This window comes from Anas acuta, chromosome 14 (assembly GCF_963932015.1).
Source record: "Anas acuta chromosome 14, bAnaAcu1.1, whole genome shotgun sequence".
Taxonomy (NCBI): Eukaryota; Metazoa; Chordata; class Aves; order Anseriformes; family Anatidae; genus Anas; species Anas acuta.
In genome coordinates, this window is record NC_088992.1 from 7,898,306 (window position 1) to 7,923,843 (window position 25,538).

Genomic DNA, 25,538 nt, shown 5'->3' on the forward strand with positions numbered 1-25,538 from the left:
TTTCTAACTGGCTGCAACTGGGTTTCACTGGCATAATTGGGTTTTATGTCCTATAAGTTGTAACACCCCACCTAAAGGACCAAAACATGATTTGGCAGAACACGCTGCAGTCAGGGCAGGCACAGAGGATTCAAGCCCTGCTCCTCCCCTCCAGCACTGAGGACATTTGTCTGTAGTGGTTTGAAATGGTGCTTCATTGCACGGTGACAATGGAGGGAGACCCTGGAGCCTCTGTCCCCATCAGGACAAGGAAGGAGAGGTGGGTGGAGGTGGAGCTGTGTGTGTGAGAGTCCCTGCTGTGGTGACCGTGTCCCGCTGCCTTCCAGCGCAAGGCCATCGAGCGGTTCTGCAGCGAGGTGAAGCGCCTGTGCCACGCCGAGCGGAGGAAGGACTTCGTCTCTGAGGCCTACCTCCTCACGCTGGGCAAGTTCATCAACATGTTCGCTGTCCTGGACGAGCTGAAGAACATGAAGTGCAGCGTCAAAAATGACCACTCCGCCTACAAAAGGTGAGGGGCGAGAAGCAGCCAGCGCGGGGACGGGGCTGGTCCTGGTCTGTCAGGAGGCATTGCCCAGCTGAGAGATTGGGCAGATGTAAGGGGGCTGGAGGCTGGGTTTCTGTGCTGTTGTAGTCTCTCCGTGTGAGTTTAGCAAACATCAGAGCTCTGTGTTTTGTTTCGCAATTGGTAAAATGAAGAAAGAGCTAAGCTGTATTGCAGGGGGGCTCTGAGGCTGCAGCCCTGCAGCTGCAGGTGAGGTGAGGTGAGGAAGGTGGGTGGTGAGGGCATGCACTGCGTGAGCCTTGGTGACGCTGGATTTCTCCCTTCCAGAGCTGCCCAGTTTCTGCGGAAGATGGCAGACCCCCAGTCCATCCAGGAGTCCCAGAACCTCTCCATGTTCCTGGCAAACCACAACCGCATCACGCAGGCAGGTCCCGTTCCTCTGAACCACTTCACCTTCCCACGTGTAGGCAGAGGCAATGGTCTTGCCAAGGCTGAGGGTGTTTCAGACTGGACTGCAGCAGTATCTGCCTTGTTTTTTGGGTCATTTCCACTGACTGTTGCTCTTTGGGTCAGGCAGTAGAATTCCAGCAGTATTTCTTTCCAGTGGATCATCCTGGGTAGCTTTGGTGGTCTGTTTATGTCAAGACAAGGATAAAGGTCTAAAAGGTGCAAGAAGAGCTCTCAGGGGGCTTTCTCACAGAAACTTTACCCCTGTTTTCCCCAGGAAATCCATCTAGTCTGTCTCTGCAACTGCATGGGGACTGCAGATCAGACACCAGGGGCCTCCACACTACAGGCTCTATAGCTTCTGCTAATTAGATAAAATATTGCACAGAGACAGCAGACAATCAGAAAGTCTGCTTCTGAGGCAGACCCTTTCTTTTCATCCCACTGTCTGATGCTTGGCTGCTGTGATCAGTGTGAACAGGAGAGCTGCCCTACAGAAGGAAGCTTGTTCTGTACAGGTGGTACCATGAGGTTGATCTTCTATCTGTGACTTAAGGAAAACACAGACTTTTTTTTTTTTTCCACTTATTCCTGCTGTTCCTTTGTCCATGTGGATAAAGTGACCCCTATTGCTGTTTCAGTGTCTGCACCAACAACTAGAGGTTATCCCTGGCTACGAGGAACTGCTTGCTGATATTGTCAACATCTGTGTGGATTACTATGAAAACAAGATGTATCTCACGCCCAGTGAAAAACACATGCTTTTAAAGGTGAGATTTGGTCATATTTATGGGTTTGAGTATTTGGGCAGTTCCACTTCTGTTTTAGTAAAATGAAAGTCCCTTCCAGGACAATGCTTCTCTTCATTTTCTTTATTTTTAGCTCCTTTGGGTTTACGTGCATCTCTTCTCTGGTATCCAAGCCAACATCTTCTGGACACAATGCTTGATATGAAATGGGAAAGTTTTCTGCATGCAGCACCAAAGCTCCTTTTCACCTCTGCCTGTTTTCTTTCCGATCTCAGTTACCTTTTGCCTTCTGCTGGGATACTTCCATTCCTCCATTTTCTCCCCATTTATCCCTTCTTTGTAGCTTTGTAGACTGAGCATGGATGAGGGTCACAGATGTCGCACCTCAGTGCTCTGAAGTGGCACCTCTGCTGGGCAGTGCCATGGCTGCCTCCATTCCCACTGTAACTTTGAACTTCTCCTGTCATTTATTTTCTGGCCTTTCTGACCTTCGTGCATGTTCTCGTATAAAAATCTTCTTTCCTCTCTCCCTTTCGTCTGCTGTTCCCCATCTCCATCTCTGTCTTTTCCCCTAGTTCTTCCCAAGGTTGCCAGCAGCTCTGCCTGCTTGGCACTAAGGTGGTGCCAGCTGGTGGATGAGAGCACCCGGGGTGCTCTGCACTCTCCAGAGCTGGAAGCGCTTTTTCTGTTGTATATGGTGTGCAGGAACACAGTTTTGACCTCAGTAACCTTATAGGATACGCTAAAATCACCACCAACTTTGCAACCCTGAATTTTCTTCTTGATACCCATCTCCAATAATAATCAGAAGACAGATCACCATACAGGTTTGGTTTCCTGACTCTGAAGAGCCTCAGAGATGAACATGCCAAAGTATCTGCTTATTTTTTGTGTTTGTCCTTACTGTAAGTCAGTTATTACAGTGATTACAGTCACTATTACCCTAAAAACTTCATTACCACGGATGAGTCAACTGAGGTTCTTTGAAGGACAATGTTGGTATGTTTAATATCTATAATGATCTGTACTGAAATAAAGGGAAAAAAACAACCCAGGATAATATTTAAAATGTTTTCTGTTCTCTGGGAGCCAATGTTTGCCTTTTTAGTACGGGTGAAGAAGACTTTTTGGTTGTTATGTGCGAGAGAGGAGGAACAACTGAGAGTTATACATTTTTACAGAAGCTTTCCATCATGTGTCCCCTGTCTGCCACACATGTCCTTGCAGATATGTGCACGTTTAATACAGTTTTCTCATGAGTGTCAGTTGCCACAGCATTCTGAAATGGTCTTCCTCATGCTAAGCAAATGAGAACTGTCTGACTTGTACTGCTGACTTCATGTTATTGAAACCTCGCCTTTCTGTCTTCTCCAGGTGATGGGGTTTGGCCTGTATCTCATGGATGGGAATGTCAGCAACATTTACAAACTGGACGCCAAGAAGAGAATCAACCTTAGCAAAATAGACAAATTCTTCAAGGTCAGTGACCCGTCTGGGTGAGGCTGGAATTAACTACAGACCAATGAATTATGGACTGGTATCATTGCACGCGCTGCCAACAAAAAAACAAACCACAGGAATCACTTACAGTTCCAAAAAAAAACACCCAAAGGGTCAAGAAATTGCCTAGACTGAAGGATGAGAAACGGGATTGCTGTGAACATGCATAGGTGGGTGTAGCGTGGGAGAGATGAGCGATGACAGCCCTCCTGCTGAGGGGTGAAGGACGGGGATGGCGCGTGGGAAGCCCGTGTTTGTGGATGAGGGAAGGGTGTGCCAGACTGACGCACACTTCTAGCTCTGGGCACATTTTTGAGGCTGGCTTGCAGTCTTTTGAAAAGTACCATGATTTCAGGCCACCAGCAAACCTGGATAGGTTTGCTGAGGTCTGCGTGGGTGATGGTTGCGTGCTCCTTTCCCTCAGTTCACTGCTGAGCTGATGTGCTGAGGGACAGGGGACAGAATTGGCCGGCCAACATGTCACTGGCAGTCTTACTTGGTGTGTAAGCTGTGCTCCCTGTAGGGCAGAAAAAGCTGCTTGAGGAGATTGTGTTGGCTGCAATTTGCAGGTGCTCACTGAGTTCCTCAGGGGGCTCGTCTGGTGGTTTTGGTGCATCCTTTTGTCTTTTGAGATCATTTTTTTGAGGAAAGGTCTGCAGGAGCTGGGTGCTCCCAGTGACACGGTGGGAAGCAGCTGTGCAGCCTCCTTCTGCCCCATTTCCGTGTGCAGCTGGGATCAGTCCTGGGCTGGTCCACAGCTGGAGGTCAGGCTGTAGGGAGGATTTGGGATAACCCTGTCTGCTTCCTCCCCAAATGCGGTGTGTGTGCAAGCTGTTAGTGGCATATGGAGGGGAGGGATGAGACTCCGATGTCTCTGCTTGATTGCACGGCTCGCGTGAGCTCAGCACAGTGCAAACACCTCCTGCGGCATTGCAGGGTGAAGTCATTCTTGTCTATTGCTTCTGTGCACAAGGCTGGGTCTAGGAGGCTTTTTGGGTTTGGAGAAGATTAGTTCATGGTGGGATATGGCAAGGGACAAACGTGTTGGTGAGTCTGGATGGCTGATTTCAGGAAAGGCTGATTGATGTACCTGCTGCTGCATCCTCAGCCCGAGTGAGTGGGGACTTGTTTACCCATCTTTGCATCATCTCCTGGAGACAGCTCTGGGAGCAGGGCTCTGACACCTGTGTAGGGAGCTGCAGTCCGACACCGTAACCTCACAGATGGGCAGATAATGAGATGGCAGAATGCTTCCCAGTCACTGGGGAGATTGCTGAGGACTGCAGCTCTGCAAAGGAGATTTATCAAGCCATTGCTCAAAGTCTTCTGAGTTTTTCCTGGTTCAGCTTTGCTAGTTTTACTGAATCTTTGCCTCAGTTTAAATCCAGCCTTCAGCATTGTGAGTAGAGTTTGGTCATCTTGGTGTGTTCAGACAGATCTGTTGTTCATTGCAAAGTGGCATGGGCCATCAGAGAATCGGACTGGTAAAATATCTTCCACTGCATGGAATAACTTTCTCCTTTCCAGCTTTTTTTTTCCACTTGCACTTCTCCAACATCTGCTGTGGTTTCACCTAATCAGTTAAGTACCACTCCAGACTATCAGATCTCAATAAGAAAAGGCCAACTACTCCTTTTACTACATCTGCTTACTGCCTTCTGATTAAATTTCTAGTGGATTGACCAGGAATTTGAGTGGTGAAAATGAACTACCCCTTCATTTAAACCATTTATGAAAGTGCCACTGGGAATCTCTGATGACAGCATTGCACATCCTCCACACAAACCAGCCTGAGAAGTGTGATATTAGGACAGTGAATTTGCCACCATCTTCCCTGTATTTTGGGGCTAGGCTTTTGTATCTGGGTGACATTGAAGCTTCTCTTTTTGTTTTTGAAGAATTGTAGGTAGCTCTTGGCTGAATGTAGTTTGCAACTGAAAGCTTAGTCCAGCAGGGACCTTTCTAAGCTTGAGGCACATTCACTGCACTTAGAATTTGTTTCCCTTCAAAATTCTCCTGAGATGTAAAGGGAGAACAAAGCTGTGTTATATAGCAGACGGACACTGACTGTGTTTTTGTTTTCATGGAGAAATTGTAAGACACATCACTAACAGCCACAGTGCCAAAGTAAAACCTGAGTCCCGAGAGAAAGATGCCACATCTCTGGCAGTCCAGGCAGCAGAGCAGCCAACAGCTCCCCTCCCCAGCATGCTGCCAAAATACCAATGTGCCAGTTTTTATCCCTCAGTTCTGTTGAGGATTATGGCAGGAGGCAGTAAGTGCTGTTTAAGAATATAATTCTCTCTTTTTGGTATAAAAAGACCTTTTTCTCTCACAGCTGATGGTGGTTACAATACTGAACCTTTCTGGTACTAACCAAGCCAGTATCAGCAAACCCTTGTATCTAGAGCACTTGCAGGGAGTGATCTTACTTGCACAAAAAAAAAAAAACAAAAAACAAAAAACACCTTGTGATAGTTTTCAGTTGCTTCCTAGGTGTGAAAAGGCCCTGCATCCAGGTTTGCACCTTGCTTTGAACAGCCTGACACCTCCTGTAGCTTCATAGATGCAGGATGCCACTTCGTAGTCCCTTGTGTCGCCCTAGGGACTCTCCGCCGCGTTTCAACCATCTTTTGTTTTCTTTTCCAGCAGCTGCAGGTGGTTCCTTTATTCGGCGATATGCAGATAGAACTGGCCAGATACATTAAGACCAGTGCTCACTATGAGGAGAACAAATCCAAGTGAGTGCCTGCCATAATGTCTCTTGGCTTTGTGTGTGTCCCGAAAGCCGTGGGAGCTGCCACTCTCCCTCCCCGGCGTGCGTGAGGTCTGTGCACGGGTACCTGTGTGTGTCCCCAGGGGGGTGCACACCCCAGCGTGCCTGCCTCTGCGGCCACCTGTGTGTGCACGTGTGTACCTGTGTGTCCCTGCATGGGAGGACGTCCTCGCCGGCTCCGTGGAACCGTTCCCGTGCGCGCAGGCAGGCGAGCGGGCATGGTGCGCGGTCTGGGGCGGCCGCTGAGTGCTTGGGACGTGTGAGTGTGAGCAGCGTGTTCCTGCTCTGGAGAGATTTTAATCCACAGTTTTCACCCCGAGGACAAAATCCTCCAGAGCATGAACACAGCACCAGATCTATGCGGTAGGCAGGGCGTCTCTTCTAGCTCAGGCACTTTCCTGTGTAGAAAGGGAGCAGGGATGAGAATTGAACAGGGTGGGTCAGATGCACTGGAAAGGAATAAATATTGTGGGAAAAAGACAGAAATGGAGTCTTTCCAGGCATACTCAGTTGTCGTGGCATGGGGTATGTAGCGCGGCTTCACAGTATGGGTTCAAAGCTCGTTTGTTGCTCCCATCAAGAGAGTTTGTAGGTGTCACTTCAGATCACACCACTCATGTGCGAAGGTCCAGTTGTCTCTGTAGCTCTGCATGGTGCTCAGTTAGTGTTAGAAGCATCACTGGTAGGTTTGGACATCCTCAGAACAGTGTTTGCATCCGCACATAAGCAAAGCCCATCCAACCTCCATCGGCTGTAATCACTGATTGCAGCCTGGCTTTCACCAGCGAGCGACCATTCGCCTGTGGGACCAGGCTGCGTGGAAGTCAGATCTCTCCATCACCTGCGAGAAGCAGTCTAGCTGAACAGCCACCAGGACAGGAACTAACCAACAGCCTCATCGCTGCGCCTGTTTGCTTTTCCCTTCCCCACGGCGGGTCCTGCTTTCTGCCGCTGCGTGGCTCGCCCGGGAGCGCCCTCCCCTGCCCTCCTGAAGGCTGGTTGAAAAGTGCCAATTGATTTTTTTTCACAAGAAATCTGAAAACAGCTTCACAGAATTTCCCAAGCAAAAGGTTTTCGATTACGATTGAAAATTAAAAAAAAAAAATCTAAAAAATGTAAATTTTTAAAATATTTTGAAAAAAAAAAAAATTGGAAGGGAAGATTATCTAAGAATTGACACCTTTTTATCCCAAACTGTTCAGAAAGCACATTTCAACGAAACATTTCAGCTGCATTCATTTTCTCATCTCAAAACCAAGGTAGCTCGCAGGCTGTTTACCTGTGCACAATTTAATGTCTGTCTCAAAATCTGTCTCCCAGGTCTTTGTGCTGCACCTTACTAACCGATGTTTCTTCCTCACTCACTTGCTTTCCCAGCAAATTGCATGGGGCTTCCGACACTAACTCTGCCAAGGTGGTTCCACATATTCCCCATTTCTTACTAACACTGTTTTTGTCACTTTCTTTCCCTCCTTGTCTCCATGAAAATGGAATTAATTGGTGTTTTTCCTGCATGGCGTTTTGTTTCTGCACTGTGGACTAGATTGTATGTGGCAGGGAGGGCTGGGGCAGCCCTGGCCACTCCTGCCAGCCTGCCGCTTGTCTGGTGGGGAGCACGGGACATTGAAACGGGTAAGAGTCGAGCGATGGGACTCGATGGTGGGAGGCTGGATTTCACAAGGGATGACATGGTCCAGCACTTCCAGGACTTTCCATCTCCACAAGCATTGGCAACAGGAGCCTCACAGCTAACAGTGGGAATGCATTTTCATGTGTATGTCCATGTCAGAAGCAGGTTTCTCACCTCCCTTTTGTACAGCCAGTCTAGATTGGAGAAGAAGACTATCTTAAGACAGTCAGTCATTTAGGGGAAAAAAAGCGGGATCTGAACATCTAAAAACCATTGTGATGATGGAGACAGATGTGAGTCTCGCTGACAGACATCTGTTTGCACAAAGCATTTTGATGGAGCTGTTCTGGTTCTATGTCAGTGGCTAATAAAGGTCTGGGAAAAGTGTGATGTTAAATTAGAAAAACCTGGTTCGTGCTTTTTCTGACCACTGCTTCATATGACTGTGCCACTGGGAGAGCTGCCTTCCCTTTAAGACTCCTTTGCACTGTTACAGAGTACATGTGGCTCAATGCAGATGAAAATCTAGTGCTTTTAATCATCTCCTCCTCAGTTTACTCCCAGGGTTGCCCATTAAGTTAGTAATGTGAGCAGAACCAAAAAGAGCAGGAGGGCTGTTTCCATGATGGCCCCTTGCAGGGTCTTTCCCTGAAGCAGAAGGGCACAATGACCAGCCCTGTAGGACCCAGAAGGATGACCTCGAAGGAGATGATTATCCTTAAGTTTAGCAGAAGGGATGCAAACGGTGATGGGGCTCTGCAGTTTGTCCTTCCCTGAAAGCTTGCCAGACAGCAGCCAGCGAAATAACCACCTCTGCCCGTGGGGGTAGGTGAACCCAACAGAGAGAGCAGCCTTTAGGGGGGATGGAGCAGAGGTGTTCTAACAGAAAGGTGAGGCAAACATCCTTGTCGTGCTGTTGAGATCACCTCTGGAAGACATCACACACCCTGGGGATGAGAGAGAGGACACAGGCTGCCTTGTAGGTGGCTTGCCTATTGCACATTGAGGTGAAGGGAGCAGTTGAGCGAAAGGTTTTGTCCCTGGGGGTGTCTGAGAGGAGCCCCGTGTCCCGTTCTTGAAGCCGTTGCTTTTTTGCCCAGGTGGACATGCACTCAGAGCAGCATAAGTCCCCAGTACAACATCTGCGAGCAGATGGTGCAGATCCGGGACGACCACATCCGCTTCATCTCGGAGCTCGCTCGCTACAGCAACAGCGAGGTAAGCTCAGGGTGGGCGCTGTGATCCTTAGACAGGCGAGGCTGGGAGGGGACAAGTGTGGCAGTAGTGTGGACATACTGTGCCAAGGGCATATGATGAGGGGGGAGAAGAATACACATGAAACTAGATCAATCCACTGTTCGATCCAGCAATAAAAAAGCAAGTTATGAAAGGTCCCTGCCCGTTCAAAATCGCGTGCACTGGAAGCCTGCTCTGCAAGCTCCTGCTCCTTGGCCGCAGCTCAGTTCAAATAAGAAGGAGAAATATTTTTGCAGCTAATTGTTTATCATCAGCCGTGGGTGGCAGAACACCCGTGTCTTGCAGATGGGTCTTTCCTGTTACACTGAGCTGTCGGTCAGGGCTTTGAGGAAAGTTCTCCCCAGCAGCTCTGTTGATCGCTGAATGTCAGAGCCCTTTCTGATGGGATTGAGACTGTTTTCTTACAAATGTGGGTCCCTCATTCATCACTTTTAATTTAATGATTTGTTAGTGTTCTTAGCCTTTTTGTTTTGGCATTTTTATGTGCTTTTTTGAACTTTAAATCAGTAAAGGCCTCTAGAGGAGTTCAGTGGTATTAGACCATCACAAAGCAATGGGAAAATGGAATGAGAGGGTCAGTTATTTGCTCTGAGGTTACAGGTCAGACTCATTTTTTCTGTAGGAAATAAATGGACCACCTGGGTAATAAGAGTCCTGCCAAGTTATACCTCTTTTCCCACGGGATTGTATATGCACAGCGCTGTTTTAGCTTGATCATAAGGTCATGGGGAATTCTTTTCAGATGGGATTTGAGAGAGAGAGATCTGCTGCTGCTGTTTGGCTGAGCCAAGGCACCGCAGCGAGCTGCTGACTCTAGCCCTGATGTGATGTGATCTTCTCCAGGTCGTCACCGGCTCAGGGCTGGACAGCCAGAAGTCAGATGAAGAGTACAGGGAGCTCTTCGATCTCGCTTTAAGGGGACTGCAGCTGCTGTCCAAGTGGAGTGCTCATGTCATGGAAGTGGTGAGTGTGTCAAAGTGTGTAATTTCCTCCTTTTTCTGGGATAAGGTGAACATTTCAACACAGCACACAGTACTGACTGTGGAAAGGTGAGATTGCTTGCATGCCACCTAACTTTAAGCCTTTGACAAACATGCTAAAATCAGACAGCTAATCACCCCAAAGCCTCTCTGAACCAAATGGAGAAGCAGAGCTCGCTCATCTCTCCTTAGAGCTGAACTGCCCTTTGCAGGTGCAGGGCGCCCCCAGTAGCATTAGAGGAGGCTGGTCACTTCTCACCTGAGCACCTCTGTTAAGTACCAAAAGAAGGGTGATAAGTCTGGGTCTTTAACAAGTAAAATTGTAATTCAAATAATGATGGAAATTCTTAATTTGGAAAGTTTTGACCACACCTTAACACAAGTCTGTGAATGTCAGAAGCCCGATATGACTGGCACCTCCCAAATAAACAAAACCAATATTCAGTACAGTGATAACACAGCCACAAAGAAGCATAAATTAAGTTCTCAAAGGAGTCTCAAACAACTGTAGTAAAGTTTGGGGAGTGTTTTTCTGACAGAGCCCTCTTTAATCCCTCCAGCCCTTTGTCTTATTCATTGCAATGTTAACAGTGCATGTTTCCATCTTCCAGTACTCTTGGAAGCTGGTTCATCCCACAGATAAGTTTTGCAACAAGGATTGCCCAGGAACAGCAGAAGAGTATGAAAGAGCCACCCGGTACAACTACACCAGTGAAGAGAAGTTTGCCTTTGTGGAGGTCAGTGCCAACTGCTGCCTTGTTTTGTAGTGCCATAGCAGATAGAGTGGCCTGGAGATCACGTTTTGTGTACTTTGTCCCAAATTATCTAGGTCACTTGGAAAAGTCGCAAAGTGCCAGATTTTTTAAAGTGTTTCAAAGTATTTGGACTGCAGTTTCCAAAGGTCATCTCTTAGCTGCACCTCGCAGGTGTCCACAGCAGTGTGGAAGTCTGCTTTTGAAAATCACTGATTAAATTCTTCCCAGCTTCTAAAATGGAAATAGCAGTCCTTCCTTCACCCAGGTATTTTGTTTATCAGTCAACAACTGCTGCTATGGATAAGCAGTGAGCAGCATGAGGAGGGGGCAGTGAGCAGAGTGGCTCCACATTGAATTGTACCTTTTACTTAAAGTTTTGACTTTGCTTAAAATATAATTAAGAGTGAGTAAGAGCCAGCAAGGATTGTTTTCTTATCCATATTCTGTTCTCATCAGATCTGTCCAAGTCACACAGCTGCACCCACATGGGGCATGTGCAGTCTCCCAGGACTGGGTGTTATTAAAGATATCAAGAGATCAGGAGTGGAAACAGGGTCTGCCAAGGGATAGGGGCCATTTCAGAGACAGTGGTACTGGAAATGTTCCACCAGTTCATGGTGATCCTTAAAGCAGAAAACAAAACAAATAAAGCCACCTATTTGCTGTACCCAAGTTACTTGAAGAGAATTAATTTAGTACCAAGTTATCATAATGGTGGATTTATGGACCTGTCCATACAAAGGAAAACTGGGAAGTACATCTGTTTTTATTTTTTGCTTCAGGTAATTGCCATGATCAAAGGTCTGCAAGTGTTGATGGGCCGGATGGAGAGTGTCTTTAACCAAGCCATCCGTAACACCATCTATGCAGCCCTGCAGGACTTTGCCCAGGTGACCCTGCGAGAGCCGCTCAGGCAGGCAGTCAGGAAGAAGAAGAATGTCCTGATCAGGTTGGGCTTTCTTGAATGTAACACAAAGCCGGTGTATTTATTTGTGTAATACATTTGTACTATATAAGCATGTGCCCCTGCAGACAGCTTAATATTATACAACCAGCCAACATACCTTGGCCAGTAACTCTTTTCATGGTCAGTTTTGGACATGACTCCCCGCAAAACAACTTTGTGTCTCCCCACCTCATATACTTCCCACCCTGTATGTGCACAGCAGTCAATATTTTCACCTTGCAGTAAAATCAAATTTAAGCACTAATTTCCCTCTCCCTACCTATTTCAGTGTTCTTCAAGCAATTCGGAAGACAATCTGTGACTGGGAGGGAGGTCGTGAGCCACCAAACGATCCTTGCCTGAGAGGTGAGAAGGATCCTAAAGGTGGATTTGATATTAAAGTCCCACGAAGAGCAGTAGGACCATCAAGTACACAGGTATGTAAATTTCTGTCTCCTGAGTAAGAAATTAATGGTCTTACTGCCATGTAGGAGTCTCCCATCCCATGGCTTGGCAGCTGTTTCTATGGGATTTTTAGTAACATAACATTATAATTCAGTAACGTCATAACTTACAACATCGATAACTCACATGCTATGTGCTAAATGTTGCTTTGATGCCTAGTTTGTTCCTAAAGCCTCTTTTTTTTAGGTTTATGATTATTTCTAGTTCAGAATGACGGTGGCCTATAGGGCTGAGAGAGTGGGGTAGAAACCTGCCAGGAGAAGTGTTATTTTTTGCTGCAAAGCACCATGGCAGTGTGTGGTGGTATCTCACAGATAGTAACTACATGTTAACTTCCCTCCAAAGCTCTACATGGTGCGGACCATGCTGGAGTCCCTCATAGCAGACAAGAGTGGCTCAAAGAAGACTCTGAGGAGCAGCTTGGATGGGCCGATAGTCTTGGCCATTGAGGAGTTCCACAAGCAGTCCTTCTTCTTCACCCACCTTCTCAACATCAGTGGTGAGGCTATGGCATGGGGAGGCTTGAATCCAACTTTTGCACACTAGCAAAGTATCTTTGCTATGTATTCACCTATGCAGAAGATTTTCTTTGATTTTTCCCAGATGTTCTACTTCTGCCTGATACAGGCTTGCTTGTAGGTATTAATCATTATGTGAACAGGAATGAGTCAGCAATAGCAAAAGAGACATAAACTGTAGTTTAGTTTCTAGGAGTGGGGTTTTCTTTCCATTTTAGCCAAGCTTCTGAGCCACTAGGCACAGAAGAAATCTTCCCAAGTGATTTTGAGCTGTTGAAATTTTCTTCCTGGAGCTCTAGAGCAAAAGGAACAATCTCTTCTTCCTCTTCTATTACAAAGTGCTCAGACAGCACGAACAGAGTCTTTGTTTAAAAGCAGAGACATCCCAGAAAGCAGTTTAATGCCCCAAAACAGTCCAGTATGACACCACTGGAACTGCTTCTTGTGCTCTTCCCTCTCTCTCTGCCATCCCTAGAGAGTAACTTTGGTGCCCTCCCACTGGGGGGATCTCCTCTGTGTTTCAGAAGCGCTGCAGCAGTGCTGCGACCTGTCCCAGCTCTGGTTCCGGGAGTTCTTCCTGGAGCTGACCATGGGCCGCCGCATCCAGTTCCCCATCGAAATGTCCATGCCTTGGATCCTCACAGACCATATTCTGGAAACCAAAGAACCCTCCATGATGGAGTAAGAGCTGATGGGCTGTGGTGGGTCTGTGCCTTCACTCAGGCTTGCAATTTGCTTTTGGAGAAGGGTAGGCTGGTGGTGAGCAGTCTCTTTGACAAGGAAGGAAAAAAACAAACTGTATTTCTTGCCTTGCTGTCACATGAGTGTGCACTGTGTGAATAACTCATTAGCAAATGCACACTGCCTGCTTCCTGACACTGGCACTTGCTTATGCATCATAAACCAACAATTGGCAACTGCTGTATTAGGATCAGCACACAGCTTGGTGATAGTCATCTGCACACAGCAGCCAGCCAGCATGTGCAGCCAAAGGGATGTGGGCCCTGGCTGAAGTACTTAAGCACTTTTTTTTCTTTATACAAGTGATAAGTGATCAGAGGAATTGCTGTTATGCAAGTACAGTTATGTTCATAATAATATTCCTCATTTGGAAAGCTTTGTTTACCATTTCATAACCACTGTGAGGGCACTCTGTGGAGTAAGGGAAGAACAACATTTTTTAATGGCAGAGAAGGAGCAAGCGTTGATAGAACAACTCACAATTAGGACACATCCAGGTCTGTTCTTGCTGCTTCCAGCAACTCAGACAGAGGGAGTGAGGTGGAGGGATTTGAGGGACTGAAGTGAGAGGAGGTGAAAGGAGCGAGGTCAGAAAAAAGCCAGTTCATGCACTGAGTTGCTGCTGTTTTTGCTGATATGCTCCAAGGCATGATCTGTTTTCTTGCCCTCAGGTACGTACTGTACCCCTTGGACCTCTACAATGACAGCGCATACTATGCCTTGACCAAGTTCAAAAAGCAGTTCCTGTATGATGAAATTGAAGCTGAAGTAAGTCTTTTTCATCTTCATTGTATGGAAGGAGCTCACTGGGGTCACATTGCCCTGTTTGACAGCCCAGCCCAGTAGTGCAGTGCATTAGTTGTAGGCATCTCCTGAAAAATATACCCCATGAGAATGAGAAATTTTCAGAAGATCAGAATATTCTGAGAGCTGACATGCTCTGCTGATTAAAGGCTTCAGCTCAGCAGTGCCCACGGGGACCAGTGGAAGCCAAATGCTATTAAACACTGGGAGCCTGGAAGAGTCTGTCTGATGGGCAGAAGGTTATGAGGCATCAGAGGAAAGTGAGAACCCAGAGATCCCTGCAAGAGAAGGATGACTGCGGATGGGGGACTGCGCTCTCCAGGAACATTTAGAAACTATAGGCCAGAAACATAACTGCAAATTTCTGCTTATGTTCAGCATGTGAGATCTGCAGTGTGGTTTTTAGATAACCTGACATACATGTGTGTATTAAATTAGAGCTCTGTATTGCGTTGTATCGATCTTGCATGAGTAGGAAGGAGCTATTCTGTGTCAGTGACACCCTCATGATGTCTTGTTTTTTCTCCCCCAGGTGAATTTGTGCTTTGATCAATTTGTGTACAAGCTGGCAGATCAGATCTTTGCCTATTATAAAGCAATGGCTGGCAGGTAGGAGAAACTGACTGCTTCTGCTGAGTGATGATAGTGCTGCATCCAAGTCGCTGTTAACCAAAAGGTTCCCCTCAGGGAGTAGCCGCTGTGGGTAGACATAACAAAACAGATCATCCTTTCCTCACAGAGCGTGCTATCTGTGTCACACCAGTGTAGATGGGAAAAACGAATTAATGGTGCCAAGGCAGACATGGTTAAAAGTGAAATAAAAATAATTCCTATCCTATGTATCTATTTGAGTGCAATTTGTGAGAGCAGCAGCACAGTAAACCAAGCCTATTGAAGACATGTCCTTGCTTGACACTTGTACCAAACAGATAAGTGGAAACCTCCCATCTCTAAGAAACAGGGATATGCACTTGTCCTCACCCTAGCAGAGCAGCAGGACTTGTAACGACTAGAAGGATTCTCACTTAGATCACACTTCAGACAGCTGCCTGCCTCCAGCTGGGGAGACAGGCCCTTGGTGACTTTTCCTCCTAACCACTGGAAGAATGTGGATGAACTCTAATGAGAGTCCTCCTCTCATGTCCCCAAAGGTGAACCAAGTCTTCAGTCTAACTCTGCCAAGAGTTTTGTCTCTAATCACATCAGGCCTTAGAGAAGGAGAGCAATCACCACCACCAGCAAACTGTTCCTACAGCAGACCTTCAAGGAGGGAGCATACCTGTGGGATCGCCCCACTTCCTGGCACTAGTGATATCTTCCAGCACAATCTTTTATCTTTTTGGATGATTTAGCCGTAAGAGCCAAGAATGATAGTGGCATGGCAGTCCCTAGATAACAACTTCTGCTCTGTGATTTAGTAGTGTGTGGAAATTTTCTTGGCATTCAGAGCAAGTTGAAAGGAAGAATGAAAACAACTCTGGAAAAGATCCACAGAGTAGCTGGTTGTGCATGTTTCCTTTTTCCTGACATTGTTTTCCTTTTCCAGTGTTTTATTGGACAAACGTTTCCGGGCCGAGTGTAAGAATTATGGGGTGATCATTCCATACCCACCATCCAACCGCTACGAGACACTGCTCAAGCAGAGGCACGTCCAGGTACACTGCAGGCAGCAGACTGTGGTATTCTCAGCTCTTGGTCTCTTATCCTTTTGTTGGCAGCTGGCATCCTAGTGCTGGGCTCAGTCAAGACCAGTGCTCTAATGTGAACGGTTCAACCTGCTTCTGACACACCACACTCAGGACATGGGGCCGGAGGGGGCAATTAATTATGTTATTATAATTAAGTTACGCTTCACATTTCCATCCTTACTTTCCTAAGTAATAGTAAACCCAACAGAGGCATTTGTATTACCATTTTCACATTTAAGCAGCACTGGATATTTGGCTTTAACTTCTGTCTATTAAAAAACAATCGAAATACTAAAACAGCTTTTCCCCATCTGTATATAACAAACAAATATTTTCTCTTCTTTTCCCAGTTGCTGGGTAGGTCAATTGACCTGAACAGGCTCATAACCCAGCGTATCTCAGCAGCGATGTACAAATCATTAGACCAGGCCATTAGCCGCTTCGAGAGTGAGGACCTGACATCCATAGTGGTAAGAACTGTTCCCGACTAAAAGAATAAATATTGAGAATAATACACTGCTGTGAATACAGAGTCAGCTGTCTTCTGCCAGAAGTCCCACCTACAGTAGGTTTCAGCCAGACGTGCATTCTCCGTTACGATGCTGAGTCTCTACTGTTTCTACTTATGAAGCCTTAATTGCATTATTATTGGGCCATATCTGTGTAAATCATAAGGTAACAGTCAGCAGTTAAATTTTGCAGATCTTGTAGAATAGAGTCCTGTGATCTGGGAGTGGGAAATCTTAACTGTAATTCCCTCTGTTGGAAGCAGGTAACTGAGATCACTTACGTGCATACAGGATTTGCTGCCTTTGATACTTTACAGGAGCATCACAGTCAAGTAGTGTAAAATTACCAGTTTCCACCTCCGAAGGATTCTGTTGTGAAAGCCAGCCAGCACTCAGTGGGGAACAAATTATTTTTTCTGCCTGCAAGTTTAGGAGATACTGGACCAGGACCCCCTTGAGTAGAAGTGCAATTGGCCTCGGCCACTGAGTTAAATTGATGCCTTTAGCATTTGCTACATCCTCACCTGGGAAGTTGTGTGTGGGGTGTGGATATAGAGTCATCCCCTCGGCAATTAAATCAGCTGTTTCTGTTGTCATCTTGGTAACACTTTTGCATCTGCCACTGCTTTATGTGCTGCAGGAGCTGGAGTGGCTGTTGGAAATAAATCGCCTGACTCACAGGTTGCTGTGCAAGCACATGACATTGGACAGCTTTGATGCCATGTTCCGGGAGGCCAACCACAACGTCTCCGCACCCTATGGCCGCATCACCCTCCATGTCTTCTGGGAGCTCAACTTTGACTTTCTACCCAACTACTGCTACAATGGATCCACCAACAGGTGAGGAGGAAAAGCAGGGCAGGGGGCACCCAAAGACCCTGTATTTCTTTCCAACACATCACACCTGCCACATAAAATTCACATGCATTGCAGTGAAGTTTTTATTCCAAATGAAATGCAGCAGCAATGGAAAAAGTTAAACCCCAACAGCTCCGGCTGGCCTTGAAAGCTCAAGTAACAAATTCGAGCAACAAAGTTGGACAGAGACTGCAAGCAACTGAGGTAGTTTGGTTTAGAGGGCTGTGACTCCACAGCAGAACTGTGGCAGCTTCTCAAAAAAAAAAGGCAACAAAACCACCTTTGTAGTATGTTAAACCAATGTGTTTTACGTCAGTGATAGATTGGAGCTCATTCGTGTAGCTCAGGTACTGCAGTTCATCCCGGACCGCTCAGTGTCTACACTGACCGTGGTTAACCAGGCACTGACCGCTTTCCTCCCCGTCTCCTGTGCCCACCACAGGTTTGTGAGGACAGCAATCCCCTTCACGCAGGAACCCCAGCGGGACAAACCAGCCAACGTTCAACCCTATTACCTCTATGGATCCAAGGTCAGTAAATGAGCCACAGCAGCCAGCAGGGGTGGATGTTGGAGTCCTTTATTTAGGAAGAAAGCAATGCAAGAACTAGTTCATTAACAGTGTGGTGGATGCAAATGTACCGGGTCACATTGCCGTGTGAAATCAAAAAGCCATGCAAGAAGCAGCTTCACTGTGCTTTTTGCTATTGCTTTCTCATATTTTTCTCTGTAACATGCCTGTGTTAGGGGGCACTGACACTGCTCTGTGCTCATTGGCACCAACACCAAGTCACATCCACCTAAATGCAGAGAGAGGAGAGTGAGTTGGAGCTCCAGAGCAGTGCTGCTCCCCAAGGAAGGTGTTACTTCAAGAATCCTGATTGTAGTTCAAAAAGGGAATTACTAAAATACTTCTGTGCAAATGTAGACAACTTATTACTGACAAAAAGCTCTTTTGTCAGGCCATGATTACTGTTTATACAAGCATTACAAGGGCTTGGGGGGTGATGCTAATGGAGAATCACTCAAGCATGAAACTACTGGAGTGGAGTTTATTTCTTGTGTACATTGGTTGATGATTTTGAAGTGAATCTACAGTACTGATGCAGATTAGATAATGACACTACAGTCAGCCTAGCCTGGCTGTTCCCAGAAAGCTGACTTGGTTTCCTTTTAAAAACCGCTCAGTAAACGAGAATATTTTTGTCACTTGACAAAAGCCTTTCTCCCTGCGGCTAATATTTCCACCTCATGTTCTGCCCTGGGACAAACAGTTCCCAACACAGATGCTTGTGTTGGCAAGAGCTTGGGAAAAACAGCACGAACCAAACTTCTAAGCAGGGCCTCCCTTTTGCTCTCACTGAAGGCCGTGCTGTGGCAAGATGGCCCTCCTGTCATCGCTGTTCTTATAGGGGAAGAAGCAGCGGGGGGAACTATATGGGCTCTCCCTCATGAAACTGGAGCTCCTCATTAGCACGGTGGTCATTGGCACTTCCAGAAGCTCCTCTTTCAGCCCGTCACTCGAGGGACCATCCAGCGAGCTGCTGCCTTCTCCCACTTCTTCTGAGCTGCCATCAGGCTCCTTCAGCCTGGACGCCCCGCGGCACCGTGCCGACCAGAACTGCAGGCAGCCGTAGGCCAGGAGAGCTATGAAGCAGAGCAGCAGCAGGCTGCTCACCATCCACATGGACGTGGTGGGCTCGTGCTTCGAGCCGCCGAAAAGCAGGGGGGGTTGGTCCAGCGTGTGGAACGTGGTGCAGTGGTTGCTGGAGGGGTAGGAGTTCTTGCACGTGATGCAGAGGACGTAGATGGTAGAGGGCGTGAGTCGGTGGAGGACGAGGGAGCTGAGGGAGTGGGGAACTCGCTCCTCACGGTGGAAGTTTTGGCGTAAGTAGCCGGCGAAGACGCTGTTCCAGTTGGGGCGGTACATGACGTGGTAGTAATTCTCCGGACAAGGGTTGTTTGTGGCCCAGGAGACCGTGGCACTGGTGTAAGTGATGTTGTGCACTTCGATGTTCATTGTGTCCCTGAAACCAGAAGCAGGGAGAGGCTGAGTTCCCCAACGCGTGTACGGGCTCAAAGGCCACTGACATCAGTGCAGTCTTTCCACCGGCTTTATTAGCCTTTGTATTGGACTCTTACAGGCTTCAGGAGAATTCCCTTTGCTTTTTGACTAGAATGTACAGCCTATCAGATAAGTCATGAATGTCTCTGCACTATTTTTTGTTTGTTTTGCAAATATTAGTCACTAAAAAAAATGTATTTTGAGAACTGTTAAGCACTCTCTAACAGAAAGGTTCCTCACAACTGTCTTTAGACTTTTCAGCGAACTTTTAGAAATTGAGTAACTCAGGTGACTGCTTTGAAACCTCCCCATTTTGCTGTAGGCTCCTACGCTCACGGGGAGGTTGTGGAAATTAAACGTAACCTGTTGAGGCACCTGCCACAATCAATATTTTCATTTCTAATCCTGCTGCTTCCATGACTTCCATGCTCATGGCTGTTACTGTCTTTTCTCTCAGTCACCACCTCTCTTCCTTGAATGTAGAAACTGTTATATGCCCCTTTGCAGCTGCAAAGAGAAAGCGACTGTAGAAATTAAGCTGCCCAGAAGGTAGGAGGGAGCTTTCTCTACTGACAGGAGGAGTGTTCCTGACAGGCTTAGATTAGATGCTAGATTTTAGGTGGCTAAAATTACCAAATTTGAATTCTGCTGCTGCCCAGACCACTCTATCATCTTGCTGCTTCTTAGAAAAATAAATAAATAAATAGATAGATAGATAAATAAATAAAACACCACCTGGGACATAGGGCATACTTTATGCTCTAGTTAGATTTTGTACAAATCTCTTTGCGACTCGTTGTCTATATGAAAAGCTTTTTTGCTTCCATTCCCATGGAATAGAAAGGATACTGCAAGTGTGATTAACATAAACTGATCACTAGGCTAGCTCCAGTTTGCCTTGTGGAGTTTCCAATAGAAATCTTGATTTTACACCTAAATGTCACATGGAAAAGCTGCATAATGATTAAATAACTGTTTTAAGCTGTTGCTGCACTTTGCATACCTAACTTGTTGCTTAATAAAGTCTTTCTGTTCCTACAGCATCTCACACTGTGTAATATCAGGATCTGAAGTGTGAGATCTGAAGTCTGGTGAAATGTAATATCACTGTCTTCAAAGCCCAAATGTACAAATAACAATTAAATAGCTCTCCCCTGGATAAAAGACTTCAACCACTAACAAATTGCTGTTTAACAGCAGCCACAGACTGGTACATTGCTCCTTCAGGTCACCAAAGTGCCCTCTGAGCCTTGTCACAGGACTCTCTCTCTCACCCAGACGATCACCCCAAGCAGCAGCTGCATGCAGTAGAGCTGATTTTTTTTCTTTCTTTTTTTTCCTCCTCCCCTTAATAAAACTAACTTTCTCTTAATTCACTCTAGAAGCAGATTCATCTTAACAACTGTTTTAAGCATTCTTAGGAGCAGAGCAGGAAAGCACAGCACCCGTCCCTAGGCACTCCCGGCGCTGCAGGCAGCAGCTTACCTCCCCTGCGGGTCCGCAGCAGCCCCTCGGTGCTGGTGAGCAGTGTGGCACCTTCCCTTCTTCCCCTCTTCCCACCGCCAGGTCCCTCCTGCCTCTAAATCCCTTCCCCGCGCGCTGCCTCGTGTTATACCCATCTCGGGCTCCGTCATCTCTCACCATAGCAACCAATAGGAAAGGATGGGCAGGCGTCTTCCAATGATTTGGGAACGTTATCCCTAAAAGCTTTTGCCTGAGAAAAGTGGGTCTCTGAGGCAGAAAAACAAGACAGGCAGTTTTGTTTTCTCTTTGGTTTTGTTTTTCTTTCCTCCCCACCTGCAGCCCCGCAGTGAGAACGCTGCAACCCTGCTCCAGAGCCACTGCCCCCCAGCAGGGTCTGGGGTCAGAGCCACACTGGCACAGGGCATGACATCCAGCTCCTGGCCTTTTGGTAGATTATTATTACCTACTGATAGTTTGTCACTGAAGGGCTTTGTCTTTAATGCTTTTTCTTGCATATTTAAACTGCTGTTTTAAATCAAAGCTAGTTGAGCAGTAGGTTTTCAACCCTGCTGCTGCAGCAGTACACAGTCACTTCTTAATTGTTCTCCAAGCTGTGTGGTAGGAGCAGGAACTGGATTTTCAAAGACCTTGATCCTTGCTAAACTCCTGTGGGATTAAGACAGGCTCTTTGAATGCCCCTGCCTTACAGGAGACTTGGGGATGTCCCATCAGCGAGGTGAGAGGACAGGAGGGAGAGACAGAGTCGGCAGCAGCAGGGTTTGGGGGAGCAGCCCGAGCCTGTGGCCAGGGGGGGACAGATATGGCAGCAGAGCTAGTAAAGAGAGGCTCTCAAGAAATGACGCACTGCTCTCTGAAGCCAAAATGTATTCAAGAGGGAAACTTTACCGAAAGAAATGTTGATTCTGGGTCTGGAGTTATTAGTTCCACATCCTTACTAGAAAGGTGTTTGCAGTGTTTCAAAGATCTTCCAGAATGTATTAATGAGGAAATGATGCAGACTGGATCAGGAGAGGCTGTTAGAAGCCTGGGCTGTACATGTCACCCTTGCTTTTGATTGATGCTTTGCAGTTCTGGGTGTTTTATCTTACAGGTCCTGCTGTATTTTCTTCTGTTTCTGAGTGAGCTGCAGCTGCCAGAGAGCTGAAAACTGGGATTAAGGATGAAAATAATTATGGGTAGGGATGGAAATGGAAGTGCTCCCAGGTGGCTTCCTGCCTTTTATATCACTTGGTCCTCCTTGCAGAAGCAGGGGGAGACTTCTTAGCTGCTCCCGTGCTGTGAGTAAAGTACATCCTTGCCTGGAGGGAGAGAGCAGAGGATACAAACCCTTGCTCGGAAAGGTGGTATACACCACGTGATAGTATTTTCATGGGAGAAGTGCTACCCTACTGCAGCTGGGCTGTTGAGTTTACTGATGTTCACAGTTGCTTCAAAATTAAATTTTGGTTGTTCACAAATAACGTGTTAACAGGAACAAAAGAAACCGAGGAAAACAGGAGTATTTGATTAGGTCAGCAAAGGGTCCTGCTAATCTTTCTCCACTCAGCGATTCACCGCTAGCCCAAAGGGAACCACACCAAAGCTTTCAGTGGTGTTGGCACTGCCTGCTCCCAGTTTACTTGGGGGATGAGCTTGAATTTCTCATTTCCTAGGACAAAAACCCACCAAAACCGTGCCAGTGCTGTAGCACTGGTGTTCCCTACTACCCAAATAACACCTGCTGGTGTCCCCGGCTGTCCCTGCCTGCCATCACTCCCTGCAGCAGGCAATCCATGGGTGTGCTCAAGTGACCGGCAGAAAGTGAGCCATCCTCTGCCATTCAGCCACTTAGAAAATGCAGCAGGTGTTCACGTCTCCTACAAAGAAGCTGTAAAATCACCAGCAACCCACTTCTTACTGCTCATTAACCGCTTCTTAGCTCTGACAATGCTCTAGATGGAGCTTAATTGATGTATTTTCATGAATGCTTCTGTTTTGTCACTGCTGTGCCCAGGGTTGCACCAGAGTCACTGAAGATCACTGCTTCCCCTGGGGGCTGAATTTGCCCATGAGTTTTTAGGAACATGCAGGCAGACGTAACCTGTAGGGCAGTGCATGCTGCTGGCACTTGTATAAATAGTCATGGCGTGCGAGTGGGATGGAGTGGCTCTATTTTCTGCTGCCAGGGCTGCAGCAGTGGCACAAAGGCGTTACGGAGCTGTGCTTGCTGCAGGTGGTGTTGGCAGCGGGGGCTGCTGAGCCCCTCCAACAGACTGCATGTGTTGTGCTGCCTGTCCTGCCATGGCCAGCAGCTCATTGTAAGTAATAGCTCTGTGTGTGTGTGTGAGTAGCAATCGGCAGCCAGTACAGCAAGGCATTATACTGAGGCACAGAATATGCACGCAGTTCATAGTCATTTTTTTTTCTCTAAATCTATTCCTCTTTTGCTAGTTCTTTTTTTTTTTTTTTTCCCAAGGGACTTCTGGCACAAGCAGTATCACCTATTATCACTTTGTCTGATCTATTTTATCAGATAAAATTCTCCCTGCCTTCCCTCAGGTGAGCTCAGACAGGTCTGGGTGATAGCCAACAATGAGCTTGAAGATGTGGAAATGACACTGAGTTCTTGTTTCCCTTCATTTGCCACTCTAGTGTTCAGTGCTCTGGGGCATTCCTAATAACCTCACTAGCTCCCAAAGCAATGTGGGACCTTTCCTACATGCTCCCATGCTTTCCTCTCATGTTCCAAGAGATCTGGGACACTGGGAGCTCTGCCCACTGCTACAAATCCCAACCTGCCTGCACACCCAGCCTCCCGGCTCCCAAACCTGCCTGTTTGGCCCCAAACCAAAGCTGGGGCAAACCTCTTCAGTGTCCTCAGTGGCTGTTGCTCCTGTGAACATCAAAACCTCCCAACAGTCTGTGAGATTGGGGCTTTGCTCCTGCTCTCTGAGGGGGTGGCAGCAGCCACCCAGCACGGGGGAGTGAGCCGTGCTGCACAACCACCTTGTATGTTCAGCTGGTTTCTCTTAAAATACACCCTGGTGTCATTTTTTACATCCTACAGTCTTTTACCCAAGCTGTGTATCTCACCCTTAAATGGAGTTATATTTTAATTGTTCACAAGGTATTATTATTAGATGCAAGCCTGCTGCTGATGCACTGTGTGGCTCTGCGGAGAGCTCAACAAACCTACCTCATCTCACAGACAGGCGGGGATGAATCATCCTGCTCGTCTGCAGCCAGTGCACATCCCAAAACGATCCTCTCCTCATCGAGCTTATTGCTGGGACCCCCACTTGAAGGAAAAGTCAGCTTCAGAGCTGCTCTCCAGCCCCATTATCCCACTGCTAGGCAGGAGGCTGCATGGCAGCACCAGACGCTCGATGCCCGTGCAGCAAAATGTCAGCCCCATTACAGGGAAAATGTGACCAGTTCCTCCACGACCGGGTACTGGTCACGTCCCAGCTCAGGGACCATTGCACGTGCAGAGCACCGTCTCCTAGCTGTGGAGCAGAAAAGGGGCTTCTAGAAGTGAGTACTGATTCATGAGCCTACTGAAATGGGGATATTTATCCCCCCCGGGTCTCTGTTGTCTGCAGGGGCTGTGCTGGGGCTATGGCCGTGACTCTGCATGGGGGTGCCAGCCCTTGGGCACTTGTTGCAGGCTGGGCGTCACCTGGTGGTTAAACAAGCACGCTTCTCAAAACAGAAGCTATTGCTGTTTTCTACTCGTATCAGTGTGTGTATCTTGTGGCTTTGGATCACGCCTTAACAGACAGATTTTTACAGCCTTGGATATCTAAGGATGCAGGTAGAAGCCTAAGCAGGATATTCAAAAGCAGTTCTCCTAACAGGACTTGGCATTGAAGGAGCTCTGAAAGTCGGCTTCTGTCTGCCTAAATCTATTTTAAACTCTGGCCCTTAATTATTCATGAGATGGGAGAGAAAGTTTATGCATGTTGTGAATTAATGCAAAGCAGAACCTACAAGGTAGCCTTTCTATACCTAAAAGTATTGATGCACAGGATAGAGTAGAAGGGTTTTGTTACTTATCTACCAGGGCCAGGAGGTGAAGTTCTGTTTCACAGAATGTAGGGGACTCTCTAACTTTGTCTTCTTTCTGCTAGCTATTTCAGAGAGTGCCTGTGAATCATAGTAGGTGATACATCCCTGGAACAAAGCAACAGGGCTGTAACAAAATGAGGAACAATTAATTAATTGATTAAAGCAACTGCCAAGTCTATGAAAGTGCCATCAGTGCATCAGTCAGCAGAAATTCTGTAACTGCAAGCAAAAGAAAACACTTGCCTGGTACTTAGCAAATGACTCCCCTTTGTAACTTGTTAGGCATTTTGTGTAAGTCCCAAGGAAGTGAGCAAGAAGTGGAGGACGAGCTGGGTGTACGACAGCTGTGGGATGCCAGCTCCCTGCTGCGTGAGGATGCAGCACACCTCCGGCATGCCGTGCTCATGTCAGAAGCACAACCAGCCGTGCACAGCATGCTTGGGATACAATTTAGTTCCAGAATACATGAGCTGGGGGTATCCGTATTTTGCTGGAAGGGGCACTGCACGCCTGAGGCTCCTCAAGCTCATGTTTGGTGCTGTTTACTGAAGCCGTGGTTGTTCCAGATCGCGTGGGGGAGGCTGCAGCCCTTCCCTGCTAGGGCTGAGTCATGGTGCCAGCACTTCTCTTGCAGAGCCCGAGCTGAGCATGCAGTGCCTCAGCTAAAACTCATTTTCTTTTTTTTTTTTTCCTTCTGATCACACCAGTGAATTAATTCCCACTTCTCCTTTCCTTACACCAAATGGATCCAAAAAATGTTCTAATGACCAAAAATTGCAGTAATTCCCTGCTGCTATCGTTCTAACATGGTACTGACA

General features: G+C 47.1%; 2 protein-coding genes across 10 annotated transcripts in view; one reads left to right on the plus strand and one right to left on the minus strand.

The window, feature by feature from the left end:
• The window catches only part of CYFIP2 (cytoplasmic FMR1 interacting protein 2), a 53,343-nt gene that overhangs the window by 11,396 nt on the left and 16,409 nt on the right, over nt 1–25,538 (plus strand). For 6 of the 7 annotated variants that reach the window (XM_068697965.1, XM_068697968.1, XM_068697970.1 and 3 more), the window contains 18 exons: nt 327–508; nt 830–926; nt 1,591–1,719; nt 3,073–3,177; nt 5,848–5,939; nt 8,705–8,822; nt 9,705–9,824; nt 10,453–10,578; nt 11,379–11,545; nt 11,832–11,979; nt 12,353–12,506; nt 13,050–13,206; nt 13,938–14,034; nt 14,603–14,679; nt 15,617–15,725; nt 16,109–16,228; nt 16,908–17,107; nt 17,568–17,655. In XM_068697965.1, coding sequence (XP_068554066.1) covers nt 327–508; nt 830–926; nt 1,591–1,719; nt 3,073–3,177; nt 5,848–5,939; nt 8,705–8,822; nt 9,705–9,824; nt 10,453–10,578; nt 11,379–11,545; nt 11,832–11,979; nt 12,353–12,506; nt 13,050–13,206; nt 13,938–14,034; nt 14,603–14,679; nt 15,617–15,725; nt 16,109–16,228; nt 16,908–17,107; nt 17,568–17,655 — 2,286 coding nt within the window. The remainder of the gene's footprint in view (nt 1–326; nt 509–829; nt 927–1,590; nt 1,720–3,072; nt 3,178–5,847; nt 5,940–8,704; nt 8,823–9,704; nt 9,825–10,452; nt 10,579–11,378; nt 11,546–11,831; nt 11,980–12,352; nt 12,507–13,049; nt 13,207–13,937; nt 14,035–14,602; nt 14,680–15,616; nt 15,726–16,108; nt 16,229–16,907; nt 17,108–17,567; nt 17,656–25,538) is intronic. The other variant, XM_068697971.1, reaches the window with a different exon arrangement.
• Nucleotides 17,671–25,538, minus strand: part of FNDC9 (fibronectin type III domain containing 9) — a 34,417-nt gene continuing 26,549 nt past the window's right edge. For 2 of the 3 annotated variants that reach the window (XM_068697985.1, XM_068697984.1), the window contains one exon: nt 17,671–19,150. In XM_068697985.1, the coding sequence (XP_068554086.1) occupies nt 18,481–19,143 (663 nt within the window). In that variant the 5' untranslated portion in view covers nt 19,144–19,150 and the 3' untranslated portion in view covers nt 17,671–18,480. Of the gene's footprint in view, nt 19,151–20,673; nt 21,353–25,538 lie in introns of those variants that run through there. The other variant, XM_068697983.1, reaches the window with a different exon arrangement.